Raw genomic sequence first — 14472 nt, forward strand, 5'->3', positions numbered from 1 at the left:
TGAAATATGTCGAATAAAAGCAATGTTGCATCAATGTTGTTGATATGCAGTAGTATACGTGCAATGTTATAATGCTTGTGGTTACTTGGGGAATATCAAAAGTCGATATCTTCATTTTTAACTGTCATATTGGCCACACATATTAGATTTTAATAAAAGTAGTGCATCATGTATTCGCGTATTGTAGCTAGTTTGTTTAATATTTTCATTATTGAAAATCAGCAAAGAAAAGAAAAATGAAGTACTCATATTTGGGTATTTTTTCCATAATGTCGCTCAAAATCAAATACCCATTTATGGGTTTTAAGAGTTTACCTATTTATGAGTAGAGTTCACTTTACTCATAAAATGAGTGTGTGCACTTTTTGGCGATTATGGGTAAACTTTACCCATATTTGGGTAAACTGATCTTAGCGTGTAAGGGGCGATCCATTAATTACGTTAGATAATTTTCGGGGGTTTTCAACCCCCCCTCCCAACATGGTAAGATTTTTATATGAAAATTAAAATTGAATTGTATAACGCGTAAGAAACGCGTGTACTAAATTTGGTAGAAATAACAAAAGTTCCTACACAATTTAAAAGCAATCATTCTCATGATGCATATTAAACTTCAACTATATCTTTGTTCAATTTTAAAAACAATATTAGGGCACCGAAATACAGTACGCAGTTGATAAATGTTATTTTCTATAATTTTCAAGGTCGCCATCATGAGAATTTATCGCCATCGCGAAAATTTATCACGCTATGCACAGTAGTTTTTTCCGTGCATTTCCATGACGTCACAAACGTCTGCTTTGAGCCTCTTTAAAGAGTTATTGATTTAATTGAGCATTTTTCATTTTCAGACGTTTGCGTACCTTCGATCGAGTTTACGTATCTTGTCATTCGTAAACGTCGAAGCGAAACGTCGTCTGTCCGCCGTCGTCGTCGTCGTCGCGAGAAAGGAAAACAAGCGCCTCCGTTGTCAGTGTTTTTGCGTGAAAAAATCACCAACAAAAGGTGCCAATTCTGGCGAAGAATATCAAAACTGTGCAGATAAAAGTGCAAAGCATCGATTGTGATACGATTCGTTGGGTTTCTGAAGTGATAAACTCCCGAAATGGGCGTTTGAAAAAGTGGACCTGCATCTCCTATAGACTTCCTATAAGGTAATGAATGGGATTTTCTTCCTCCTTCACCTACGGTATTATTTTTCGGCTCATCGCACTATGGGCTAGAACAAAAACTTTCGCGACAAAAGTTCAGATGATATTTTAATTTTAATTTGCATTTATTGTTAGCTATTGTGTACGATAACTTGCTGTTATTTTTTTTTGAATATAATGAATCAGAGATAAATTTCTTATTATTGAGAACAAGTGTGGATGTGGTATACAGTGGTTTTACGCAAAAATAGGAATTTGACCAAAATTGTAAGGTATAAAACCAATAAAAAACAATACAGTGTTTTGTTACAATATATTATTTTGTTTTTGAATTGTACATTCAAACAAGAATAATGTTGCTTCGACATTCAATTACAATACGCTGTATTGTATCCATTAGTTATATTTTATATTAATGGTTTATTTCATTTACTGAATGATACGTTTTTATCCGTATTGCCACTTAACTTAATTTTTAGCATATTTTAGGAAAATTTGATTTGCGGTAAAAAATGGCGTTTAATAATAGTGTAAGCATTTTTGGAAATTGAACGTATAAAGCTGAAAAAATATTAAATTTCAGCATTTTTTTTATTGGTTTGCCTTAAGGTGAAGATGAATGGAAGCCAAACTTCAAATTTTCAAGAGCACGGATCTGGAGAACCAAACATCCGTTTGAGCTGAAAACCTAATCGATTGGTCACCAGCAGCTAGTGACCAATCGGTTAGGTTTTCAGCTTAAACGTATCTAGGCTCCGTTCTCTCCGTTTCGCATAAGCGATTCATTGTTGGCAGGGTTGCCAAACGTGGAGCTGTGTCGCCAACAATCAATATCTGCAAACATTACGTTCATTTCTTATATCTAGGAGTTCTGTGTTTCACCTACTTATATGAGAAAAAGCACTTCCAATAAACTTATCCTAGATACATATAACGCATTTATCGTGACAATAGAATTAATAATATAATACGATATTTGTTTCAATGTTTCAACATTGGATATTCTGTGTAACTAATTGGTAATCCGGGGGCAAATTGATCAATATTTTCCAACTTTTTGTGTTGTGTTATTTTACGGAGTTCAAATATTGTCAAATAATTTTCGACAAAATCAGTACTCCATTGGTCTTTATCAGTTTATGTAATCGATTTTTCATGAAATAATATTTAACGTATCATAAAAATAGTTTTGATATCGAACAATTAAAATGACACACTGGGCGAAATTGATCACCATATAAGAAAACAGGTTCAATTAAAAAAAAAATACCTATTTACTAAATTTGGGTCTCATGAATCTGAAAATCATGTCAAAATTCTTACAACTCGAGTATATGATTCATTAAAATAACTTAGGAAATATGCCTAATACGCCTACATATAGGCAATTTCCCTTTGAAATAAGCACATTATTTGAGAATAAACGGTTTTTTTAGTAAGACATTATACTTGCTATGCTTATCGTGACAACATGTCTACTTGAAGGTTTCAAATAAAGTGCTTTTGGTTTTTGTGGGAATATTGAGTGTTGATAGCATTAATAGAAAATATCCAAACTTTTTTGCAATCGACTACAGATGATACGCAGACTTCGTCCTTTGGCGGAGAGGCCTATGTCATCCGCAAACAAAGATTTTTGTCATCCCTGAGGTAACTCTTGTAAGTCAGATGTGAAAATATTGTATAATATTGGTCCCAAAATGCTTCCTTGAGGAACACCAGCTCTTCCAGGAAGTCTTTCAGACCTGGAGTAATTAACCTGAAGTGTACGATTTGACAGATAGCTTTGAATTATTCTAACAATGTATGTTGGAAAATTAAAGTTTTTTAATTTTACGATCAAACCTTCATGCCAAACACTGTTGAATGTTTTTCTATGTCTAGAAGAGCAAGACCAGTAGAATAGCCTTCAGATTTGTTGCACGTAAAAGTTGATGAGTGGTCGAATGTCCATGGCGGAATCCGAACTGTTCATTGGCAAACATTAAATTTTCGTTGATGTGGGCCATCATTCTGTTCAAAATGACCTTTTCAAAAAGTATACTGATGGAGGAATGCAAACTGATTGGAAGATAGCATTTTTCCATTTGTCAGGCAAATATGCTAATTGAAAACATTTGGTAATTATATTAACTAAAAATGATAAGCTACTTTCTGGAAGTTTCTTGATGAGGATGTAGAAAATTCCATCATAGCCAGGAGCTTTCATATTCTTGAATTTTTTAATAATAGTTCTAACTTCTTCCAAATCAGTCTCAATCAGGAATTTTCGAAAACATTCTCTTGATTGAGAATTTTTTCGAAGTCCTGAGTAACTTGATTTTCAATTGGACTAGTAAGACCTAAATTAAAATTGTGCGCACTTTCAACTGAATAGCAAGTTTTTGAGCTTTTTCGCAATTAGTGAGTAGTAATTTGTTTTTCTCTTTCAATGCCGGTATTGGCTTCAGAGGTTTTTTTTCAAAATTTTAGATAATTTCCAAAAGGGCATAGAGCCAGGATTCAATTGAGAAATCTTATTTTCATAGCATGATCGCGAGTGCGTTGAAATTGCCTTCTCCTCACGTTTTTAAGGCGTATCAAGAGTTTAAGATCATCGTCTATAATCACGGATTCAAATTTTACTTCACATTTTGGAATTGCAATGCTCCTGGCTTCAACAATGGAATTTGTTTAAGTTTCAAGAGCATTGTTAATATCAAGTTTTGTTTGTAAAGAAATGTTAACATTGAGATTAGAGTAAATATACGTTTCATATATATTCCAGTCGGCTCGAAAATAAATGAAAGTGGAGCTGATAGGATTGAGAATCGCTTCATGGGATATTTGAAATGTAACAGGGACATGATCAGAATCAAAATCAGCATGAGTAACTAATTGGCTACAAAGATGACTAGAGTCGGTTAAGACCAAGTCAATCGTAGATGGATTTCTAGAAGAAGAAAAACATGTAGGGCTATCAGGGTATTGAAAGGGAGAAATATCCTGAAGAGCACTCATCAAATAAAATTCTGCCGTTGGAATTACTTTGAGAATTATTCCATGACCGATGTTTGGCATTTAAGTCACCAATGACAAAAAAAATGACTTATTGCGAGTCAATTTTCGCAAGTCAGTTTGGAGCAAATTAACTTGCTGTCCAAAGCACTGTAAAGGCAAATAGGCAGCTATGAAAGTATATTTACCAAGCTGTGTTTCAACTGAAACACCTAGAGTTTCAAAAACTTTAGTTTCAAATGACGAAAATAGTTGATGTTTTATACGCCTATGAATGATGATTGCAATTCCCCCACATGCCCCAATCATTACGATAAACAAAAAAGTTAAGATCTCTTTTGAGTTTCGATCTAGGTTTCAAATACGTTTCAGTAATAACTGCTATATGCACGTTATTAGCTGTAAGAAAATTAAACAGCTCGTCCTCTTTACCATTCAGAGAACGAGCATTCCAATTTAAAATATTTAAATTATTATTTGGATCCATTAGAAAAACGTAATCCTGTTACCTGTGGCGGTAGGGTTTTTTTTTCATTTGATTTGAAACAAGTAGAATGGGTACTTATAGTACGAATAGGGGAGGAGTTGAAATTACCTGCTACGATATCGGCAAAGGATTTACCGTGGGTAGATACATTCGAAATTAAAAGATTCGAACGGCGAACCCGACGGATTAAAATTAGTTAAAAAACTGATGGGTATGATTCCTAATCAAGCGATCGTTAACTGAAAAATGAGTATTGTTCGTTACTCTACCAGGGAAATTCCGGAAACGACCGTTATCGTAACGAATATTATCTTTCATCTGCCTGGCACGAGCCTCCTGCGTGAAGGGCAATCTAAAAAAATTGACTTATGATTGGCCCCGCAATTCGAGCATATAAACTTGGTGGTGTCTTCCTTCACTGGACAGACGTCCTTAGCGTGAGAAGAACCTCCGCAAATCATGCATTTAGCATCCATGCGACAATTTGTTGCACCGTGACCCCACTTTTGGCACCGACGGCACTGAGTGGGGTTCTGGTAATTTCCTCCAGGTTTCTGAAAATGTTCCCATGTCACACGGACATAGAACAAAAGTTTTGCTTTTTCTAAAGCTTTAATATTATTTAGATCTTTTTTGTTAAAGTGAACTAAATATTATTCTTGAGAAAGCCCTTTCCGAACAATGCCAGATTGGGTTCTCTTTTTCATAATGATTACTTGGACTGGGGAAAATCCAAGTAAATCATTTATTCCATTTTGATCTCTTCAGGTGACTTATAGTCACTTGAGAGACCTTTCAAGACAACTTTGAACGAACGTTCAGTTTTGTCGTCATAAATAAAAAAGATGTGCTTCTTCTCTTCAAGATGTTTGAGAAGAAGTTAGCGATCTTTAAGAGTTTCCGGCAAAACCGACAGTCTCCTTTCTTTGCGATTTGGAAGGAGACCTTGATTCCTTTAATGGAGTTCAAGATCTCCTGCCTAAATCCCCCAAACTCGGAACAACTGACCACGATAGGCGGCACTCTTTGCTTCCTCACTTGAATCAAAGAGCCTGGGCTAGAGGCTGCTTCAATTTGGTGTTCGGAAAATTTGTCTAGGACATCGAACTGATTGCTCATTTCGATACTATTATCAACATTATTCATTTCACCCTTGGAAGAAAGTTCGCATTTCGGAAAAACGTCCTTTCTTCCATTCTTGCCACGTTTAATGACAGTTTTAAATCTCACTTTTTTGGAAGGAATTTGTGAATTCAGAGATTCACCCTTCCTTTTGTTTGTTGTTGCAACCATGTTCAGTGAATAAACGGAAGAAGACGTGACCTTCGAGAGGTTTTTTCCCAAGACGGTGTCCAAGAAGGATTACCACCGCTAGCTTTCGCCAACGGGTTCAACGAAAAATCGAAGGCACGGGTCCAAACAAGGATCGTAAAGGGATCAATTTAGTAGAAAAAATAGTACTAAAAAGTATTGTTTTAGTAGCACTGAAAAGTACCGTTTTTAATTTTAGCACTGAAAAGCACTGTTAACTTCCAAGAGCAGAGAGAATTAGTGTACGCACAGCACGAAGGTACGATGCGCACGATGCATCTAAGTTTGTATTACTTTTTGATGGGGTTTGGTTCAGTACGGAAGAGAGTGTTAGTCACGAAATTTGATGTTCTGACCCATAGTTCATCGCGCGGTTTGGTTGCGGAATGCTTTTGCCATTATTGTTTCATGCAAAGTACAGAGTGTAGGTATAAAGATGCGTGTTCAGGGTACACGCAGCAGCTAGCAGGCAAGGGTAAGGTGAAACGCGATGACACCGAACCATGGGATGGGAAAATGATGACGGGAGAAAAGGCGTTAGAGGCCGATCGACCCTTTCATATGGTTTCGCGGAGCAATAAGAGCAAGCAGGTTGGCATATGAAGCTGATATGCACAGAGGGATGAGTAGGGGTAGTGTGCAGTGCAATTTTTGGTTGTACGCAATCGATTTGTTTCCGCTCATTTGAAGGAATATTTCTTAATATGATATCTAAACTGAGCCCAGATTTAAACTCAATTTACTCTTAGTGCATTCAAAGTGATGAAACATTTGATAATACAATAAAATTACAGTATTATTCAGTCGTGAAACAATCCATAGGTAACTAAAACACATTAAGAAGCTGCAATTGGTTTTAACCCTCAAAGCCCCGGGAAATACCTTTTATTTTCAATCGATTAGTGCTAAGAAATAACAGTTCGATGAAATGCGGTTTTCGTTACGATCGATGATTTAAACTTCCTGTGAGTAGAGTGTACAAACCGGAAGTTCAGGTCTTGACATGTTTTCAACCGGAAATAAATGTTCGCTATTCAAATTTTTTTACAACTTTAGCAACGAAACCAATATACAACGATAGGATTTAGCCATTCCCAAACTTTAAGTAACTCATATATGCAAGAAAATTCATTTAATGCATTTATTTAGTTAGGGGCTATCCATTAATTCCGTAAGGGTTTATGGAGGGGTGAGGGGTCTGAGGTTTCTTACGTGCCATACATTTTATTTTTTACTTTCATACAAAAAATCTTACCAAGGGGGGAGTGGAGGAGGGGGTGGAAACGTTGAAAAATGTCTTACATAATTAATGGACCGCCTCTTATCATCTAAACATATAACGCTGAATCAACAATTTCACGCCACAACACTCGGTTCGTGACTGCATCTCTCCATCCTCGGTTCTGCCTCATGCTTCCCAAATCGCCGACCTAGCTCGCTGCGTTCCACGTCTTCTTGTACCAACCGGATCCGAAGCGAACACCATCTTTGCAGGGTTGCTTTCCGGCATTCTTGCAACATGCCCTGCCCATCGTATCCTCGTATCCTTCCAGCTTTGGCTGCCTTCTGGATACTGGGTTCACCGTAGATTTAGGCGAGCTCTTGGTTCATCCTTCACCGCCACACATCGTTTTCCTGCACACCGCCAAAGCAACCAATGTTCTTGCAGGTCGTCCTCGAGCATCGTCTACGTTTCATGCTCGTAGAGGACTACTGATCTTATGAGCGTTTTGTACATGGTACATTTGATTCGGGGTGAATTCTTGTAGAGGCCATACTAAGCCTGACTTCCACTAATGATGCGCCAGTGTATTTTGCGGCTAACGTTATTGTTAGCCGTCAGCAAGGATCCAAGGTAGACGAACTCGTCGACCACCTCGAACGCATCCCCGTCTATCGTAACACTGTTACCTAGGCGAGCCCTGTCGCGCTCGTACCCATAAGCTAGCATGTACTTTATCTTGATCGCATTCACCACCAGTAACTTTTGCTACCTCGCGTTTCAGGCGGGAGTACATTTCTGCCAACTTTTCAAATGTTCGGCCGCTAATGTCCATATCATCCGCGAAGCAAACAAATCGACTGGATCTTCTAAAAATCGTACCCCGGCTTTTAAGCCTGGCGCTTCGCATAACACCTCCTAGCGTCGTAGTCCCCGGCGGGATCCAAACGAACTGGAATGTTCTCCTGGAACCTTCACACAAATTTGCACAGCTTCCATCGTTGCTCTTATTAGTCCCGTGAGCTTCCCGGGAAAGCTGTTCTCGTCCATGATTTTCCATAGCTGTACGCGGTCGATGCTATCGTATGCCATCTTGGAATGGATAAAAAGGTAATGCGTTGGGACCTAGTATTCACGACCTTTTTGGAAGATTTGCCGTACAGTAAAGAAGGTCCGTTATCGATCGGCCGTCAACGAAGCCGGCCTCACGCTCGTCCATCAAGATGCTCTTATCCTTATCCCTGCACAACTCAGCTCGCGGTTCGTTTCCATTGCAGGATGCGTTGAGCTTCTGATAGAACTTCCGTGTTTCTTGACACTTCCCTTGAAAGATGCGGGTCTGCTGTTGCCGTTTCCGTCTATAACATTCCACGTTCTGCCGGGTCCCTTGCTGCACCATGACCGCCCGCGCTGCATTCTTCTCCTCCAGAATCTGCCTACATTCCTCGTCGAACCAATCGTTCCGTCGACTCCGTCCCACGTACCCGACGTTGCGCTACAACAGTCCTCAAGAGGGGCTTCGTCCAGCTCACCCTCTTTCGGTAATGCTGCCTCAAGGTGCTGCGCGTATGCAATTGCGGCATCGGGTTGTTTCAGCCGCTCTGGTTTATAATAATTTAGACGAAGCCCTTGTTATCAAAACGGAGGAAGCAACATATGCCGAAATTCTTAAGGCTATGCAAAGCACGGAGAAGTTATCGCCATTGGGTGCAGACGTGCGGAGCATAAGGCGAACTAGGATCGCTCAAATGATCCTTGTCTTAGAAAAGGACGTCAAGGGTGCAGTCTATAAGCAACTGGTACAAGAAGTACTTGGCGACGCGATTGATGTAAGATCCCTTACTGCTGAAGCAACTCTCCAGTGTAATAATCTTGATGAGGTCACCGACGCAGCGGAGGCCTCTGCTGCCCTCAAAGAGCGGTGTGACATCGACGTAGCCAGTAAGGCCATCCACCTTAGAAAGGGCTCGCAGGGCACCAAGGTGGCGGTGATCAGGCTGCCGGTCGCAGAGGTTAACAAAGCGAAGAACTTGGGCATACTCAAGGTAGGTTGGTCGGTTTGCCGGCTCAACATACAACAGCCATAGGGCAAGCGATTGTAAGCAAATCGCTAAATGCCTAATATGTGTCGACAGAGCAGACAACGGACACTTAACGGGCGAACCTAAATGTCCGGGCAGAAGTGGAGTATCAAAGCAACCAAAACGGAAGTAACACAGTTAAATTCAAACCACTGTGATGCAGCCCAGCAGCTGTTTGGCAGTCAGTCTCGGAAACCAAGACTGACGTGGTGTTACTATCGGTCCCATACCGTATACCAGCCAACAACGGGAACTGGGTGGTGGATAGGTCTCAACAGCTAGCAGCTATAGGGACGACAGGACGATACCCAATCCAAGAAGTAGCTATAATAGTTCAAATGACGGTTTTGCGATAGCAAAAATCAACGGCGTGTTCTATTGCCGTTGTTACGCGCCCCCAAGGTGGTCGATTGAGGAATTTTCCCACATAGTCGACAGGATGATAGCCGAACTAGCTAATCGGCAGCCAGTTGTGATAGCTGGCGACTTTAATGCATGGACAGTGGAGTGGGGAAGCCGTTGCACCAACCAAAGAGGCCAGCTATTGTTGGAATCCCTGACCCATTAAATGTAGAGCTGGCAAATGTGGGTACAGTGAGTACCTTCCGCAGAAATGGTGCAGAATCGATTATCGACGTGACGTTTTGTAGTCCTAACCTTTTAGGTACCATGAACGGGCGCGTTGATGACGGTTATACGCATAGCGATTACCAATCGATTCGCTATAGTATAATACCAGGCGGACGGAAGGCAGCGCGATGTAACTCGACCCAAGCCCGAGGATGGAAAACAGCGCGCTTCGACGGCGAAGCCCTGAGGCGCGAACGGAACACTCTGGACCTAAACGGTGAAGAGCTATTTGTTGTGATATCTCCATGCTGAGAAAAGCCCCTTCTAGAGAATACAGGCCGCCGATGTACTGGTGGTGCGAATCAATTGCAAATCTTCGAGCAATCTGCCTTCGGGCTAGACGAAGAATGCAACGCGCACGCACAGAAGCACAAAGAGAAGAACGCGGTGCAGCATTCAGAGAGGCAAAGTTGGCTCTCAAAGTCCATGGGTGGCGCCTACAGAGTGGTAATGGCTAAGACCAAAGGTGCCATAGCGCCTCAAGAGAAGTCGCCCGAGTTGCTGGGATCGATAATCGATGTACTCTTCCCGCACCATCCCATAAGCCCATGGCCTCCAGCGCCGTATGCGGCAGATAAGGGGAAGAAGTGGCGAGAGTGACGAACGAAGAGCTGGCAGAAGTCGTGAAATCATTCGTGTCAAACAAGGCACCGGGACCCGAAGGTATCCCGAATGTTGCCTTAAAAGCGGCAGTGAACGCGAATCGGGACATGTTCAGAACCACGATGCAACCCTGTATTGATCAAGGAAGCTTCCCGGATGTATGGAAGCGACAGAAATTGGTGCTACTACCAAAGGCGGGGAAACCACCAGGTGACCCGTCGGCGTATAGACCTATCTGTCTACTAGATACGACGGGCGTTGATTCTCAACAGGCTAGTACCGTATACGGAGAGTGCGGACGGTCTGTCCAACCAGTTTGGATTCAGAAAAAGGTAAATCTACTCTGGACGCCATTCAGTCGGTCGTTCAGACAGCTGAGGTGGCAATCGAGCATAAAAGGAGCGGCATCCGTTACTGCGCGGTTGTCACTTTGGATGTGAAGAATGAGTTCAACAGCGCAAGCTGGGAAGCAATAGCACACGCCTCATGGTACCGGTGCAGTTGTGTAAGCTTCTAGAAAGCTATTTTGATGGTAGGATTCTACTGTATGACACAGAGGAGGGGCAGAAAAGCGTTTGAATTACCGCGAGAGTACCTCAAGGTTCAATCCTGGGCCTGCTGTTATGGAATGCGATGTACGATGACGTACTGAGGCTGCCCCTTCCGACGGGTGTTAAGATTGTTGGCTTTGCCGACGATATCATCCTAGTGGTCTATGGTGAATCGATGGAGGAAGTAAAGTTGACAGCAGCGCACTCTATTTCCATAGTTGAGGAATGGATGAAGCCTAAGAAACTAAGACTGGCCCGTCACAAGACCGAGGTGGTGGTGGTCAACAACCGCAAGTCCGAGCAACGGGCGCTTATCTCGGTAGGTGATTGCACCATAGAGTCCAAGTGATCCTTTATGCATCTTGGGGTAATTATCGATGACAAGCTCAGCTTCGCTAGCCACGTTGAATATGTCTGTAAAAGGGCATCTACGGCTATAGCGGCGCTTTCAAGCTCTGCTGTAATTGCCAGCAAACGAAAGCTACTGGCAAGCGTGGCGCTATCCATACTCAGGTATGGAGGACCAATCTGGTCAAAAGCGCTTGGAACGAGCAGAAACCTAAAGCGGTTGGAAATCACGTACAGGATAATGTGCTTAAGAGTAGCAAGTGCATACCGGACGGTATCTAAAGAGGCCGTGTGCATCATAGCCGGCATGACGCCCATCGGGTTCATCATCAAAGAAGATGTTCAATGCTTCAACCAAAGGGGTACCAGAGGAGTCGCGACACGTGTAATGAGGAAATGCTCAGAAGCTGGCAGCAGAAATGGGATAACTCCACTAAGGGTAGATGGACCCATCGGGTAATACCAAATGTTTAAGATTGGTATAGCTGAAACCATGGGGAAGTAAACTACCACCTGACGCAGTTTCTGTCAGGACATGGTTGCTATAGACAGTACCTGCATAGGTTCGGGCACTCAGAATCTTATGCGTGCCCCAATTGTGCTGGTGTGGAGGAAACAGCAGAGCATGTCGTGTTCGATTGCCCCCGTTTCATTGTGTTGTGAGAGGTCGCATGCTCGCTACATGCGGAGGGGACACGTCCCCCGACAATATAATAGAGAGAATGTGTGCGGATGCCGAGTGCTGGAATACAGTAACTACGACTGTCACTCACATTATGTTAGAATTGCAGCGCCTAAGGCGCGCCGACCAAGAGTTGGCTGCAGAAGATTAGCCCTGCCGAGGCTGGTCCCTTGTAACATTGTTTAAGTCGGCTAGGAGAAGCAGTTTGCCTAGGCTACTGCTACACTTGTTGTGCTATATGCACTGGACCCTCACCGAAGAAATTCCGTAAGGTGGTTCCGGGAGATAAGGGTCTGAGTCCAAGGGTCATGTCGATGCACTGTTCACCACTTGAGCAATTCTAAAAGAATTGCTCAAGCACAGTGCATAGGCTGGTTTTAGCGGGTCGTCGTTGGTGCGTCATCCCCGCATTCCCTGAGTTACCTTCTCAGGGGATCTGTTTGCAGATTTCTCCCTTGTAAAAAACAAAACAAAAGGTCATACCGAGGCAGCCGTCGGTACCGTACGTTGTTAACGATGGAGAGTTTTGGGCGCAGTTTAACCCTCACCAGATAATGGTCAGAGTCAATTTTAGCGCCACGATACATATTTCCTGACGGCGATAATGTCGAAGAAGTTTGGTCCATCAATCAGAACGTGGTCGATTTGTAATTCTGTCTGCTGTGGTGTTCTTCAGGTGTATCAGTACGGATAGCTGTGCTGGAAGTAGGTGCTCCGGATGGCCATATTTTTGAAGGCGGCGAATTCAATCAGTCGTAGGCCGTTTTCGTTCACTGAACTTTTCAATCACGGGCCTCTTCATATCACTCATCACTATAAAAGCTGTTCCCAACTCGTGTGTGTTGTAGCAGCTCTGGTAGATAGTATGATTACCTATAAACGCACCATTGATCCTTTCAACACACTTCCTGCAGCGCTACGATGCCGAATCCACGGTCCTTCAGCACATCGGCGGTATGCTTGTGCTTTACGTCGCTGTAGCCTTCGCCGATTGTCCCGGTTCGTATTCTCTCGTTGATTATTCATTGCATGATTTTTTACGGCTGCCTCGCACTGCCCTTCTACGGCTATTTGTCCCATGTTCTATGTAAACCTTATGGACCTCGGAACAAATATGCGTAGAACAGCAATGCGGGGCCTGACACCAACCTCTAGATTCCCGGAGGACCATTCCCCCAAATATTCAGAGGGCCTTAGTGCATAGTTAAGCTTAGAGTCCTGCTTTGGCACTCGGACGATGATCAGCCGCCCCTGTCTGCGGTAACAGACGCTGTTGTGAGCCGCTCCTAACATTGAGTACAGACGCTCCAGGTTTGCAGAAGCAAACCCCCCTCCCCTGTTAGTATACGATCAGAGTTCTCACCAGGATTGGTTACCCGATCTTTCCATAGGTTGCTTGTACCTCGGCCAGTACCGCAAGGATAGGAGTTGCTAAGCATGAGGCTAAGGACAACACAGGTATGCGAGGTACAAATGGTATGCAATACCCAGCATTTACCAACCATGCATGAATAGGATTATTTGGTTTATTTTCCTGGAAATAAGATACGGAAATTTGAAGCGAATAAGAAGTGGTCATTTATCTATACAAAATATTGAAATTTGTATGGACCGTGGTCATTGGGCAGATCCATAAATTAATGTATCCATTATGTCTTAAATCCTCATAATAACTACCTATATAACGAAATGTTCTTGTTCTCTATTCCAGTATAATTCGCGGGAAGCAATGGAACGAATGGAAGTTGATGATAACGTTGTGGATCTGAGCGTCGGATCCGGTCGAGACTCGCTCACAATTACTCCGGCCACGGCACGGGATTTGAGGGCACTCACGCAGAACTCCGGTCTCACCATAACACCGGCACCGCCACCACCTGCCGCCCCTTCCCCATCCGCATCCGGAAGCACGTCTCCCGTGCCTGGAAGGCGTGTCCTTCGACCCCGTACCGAACCAAAGTCGTACGCCGAAGTGCCGGACATAGTGCTATTACCGGCGAAGGTGAATGGTCGTTCCTACAATGGTGCTGCTGCTGGAGCCCTATCCGAGTCGGAAGATGACGAAATGCCTCCGGTGTTCCCGATTAAGGAACTCACGGCGGCGGAAATTTGGGAACGCGAACGCGGCTTGCGGAAACTCCGCGAGGAACTTCGCAGCGAAGAAACCAAATTGGTGCTACTGAAGAAACTGAAGCAGTCCCAGCAAGTGATGATGAAGGAGAACATTGTCGTTACACCAACTAACACGAATATTAACAATCCACTGGCCGCGATTCCTACTGCTCTGACGAAGGGTTCGCTCAGTGTTACTCCCACCAACGCTGTACCCTTACCGGCTCATTCTAAATCTTCCAAATCCGTTACGGTCCCTCCTGTTAAGTGAGTATCATAACTGTAACTAGTTGACTT

The 14472-nt window shown here is 42.8% G+C and overlaps 1 protein-coding gene across 7 annotated transcripts in view; it reads left to right on the top strand.

The window, feature by feature from the left end:
* Positions 1-906: 906 nt before the first annotated feature.
* Positions 907-14472, top strand: part of LOC110675957 (transcriptional repressor p66-beta) — a 29275-nt gene continuing 15709 nt past the window's right edge. For 3 of the 7 annotated variants that reach the window (XM_021842061.1, XM_021842062.1, XM_021842066.1), the window contains exons 1-2: positions 908-1154; positions 13775-14442. In XM_021842061.1, the coding sequence (XP_021697753.1) occupies positions 13793-14442 (650 nt within the window). In that variant the 5' untranslated portion in view covers positions 908-1154; positions 13775-13792. Of the gene's footprint in view, positions 1155-13774; positions 14443-14472 lie in introns of all 7 variants that reach the window. The other 4 variants (XM_021842060.1, XM_021842065.1, XM_021842064.1 and 1 more) reach the window with 2 other exon arrangements.

This window comes from Aedes aegypti, chromosome 2, assembly GCF_002204515.2.
Source record: "Aedes aegypti strain LVP_AGWG chromosome 2, AaegL5.0 Primary Assembly, whole genome shotgun sequence".
NCBI lineage: Eukaryota > Metazoa > Arthropoda > Insecta > Diptera > Culicidae > Aedes > Aedes aegypti.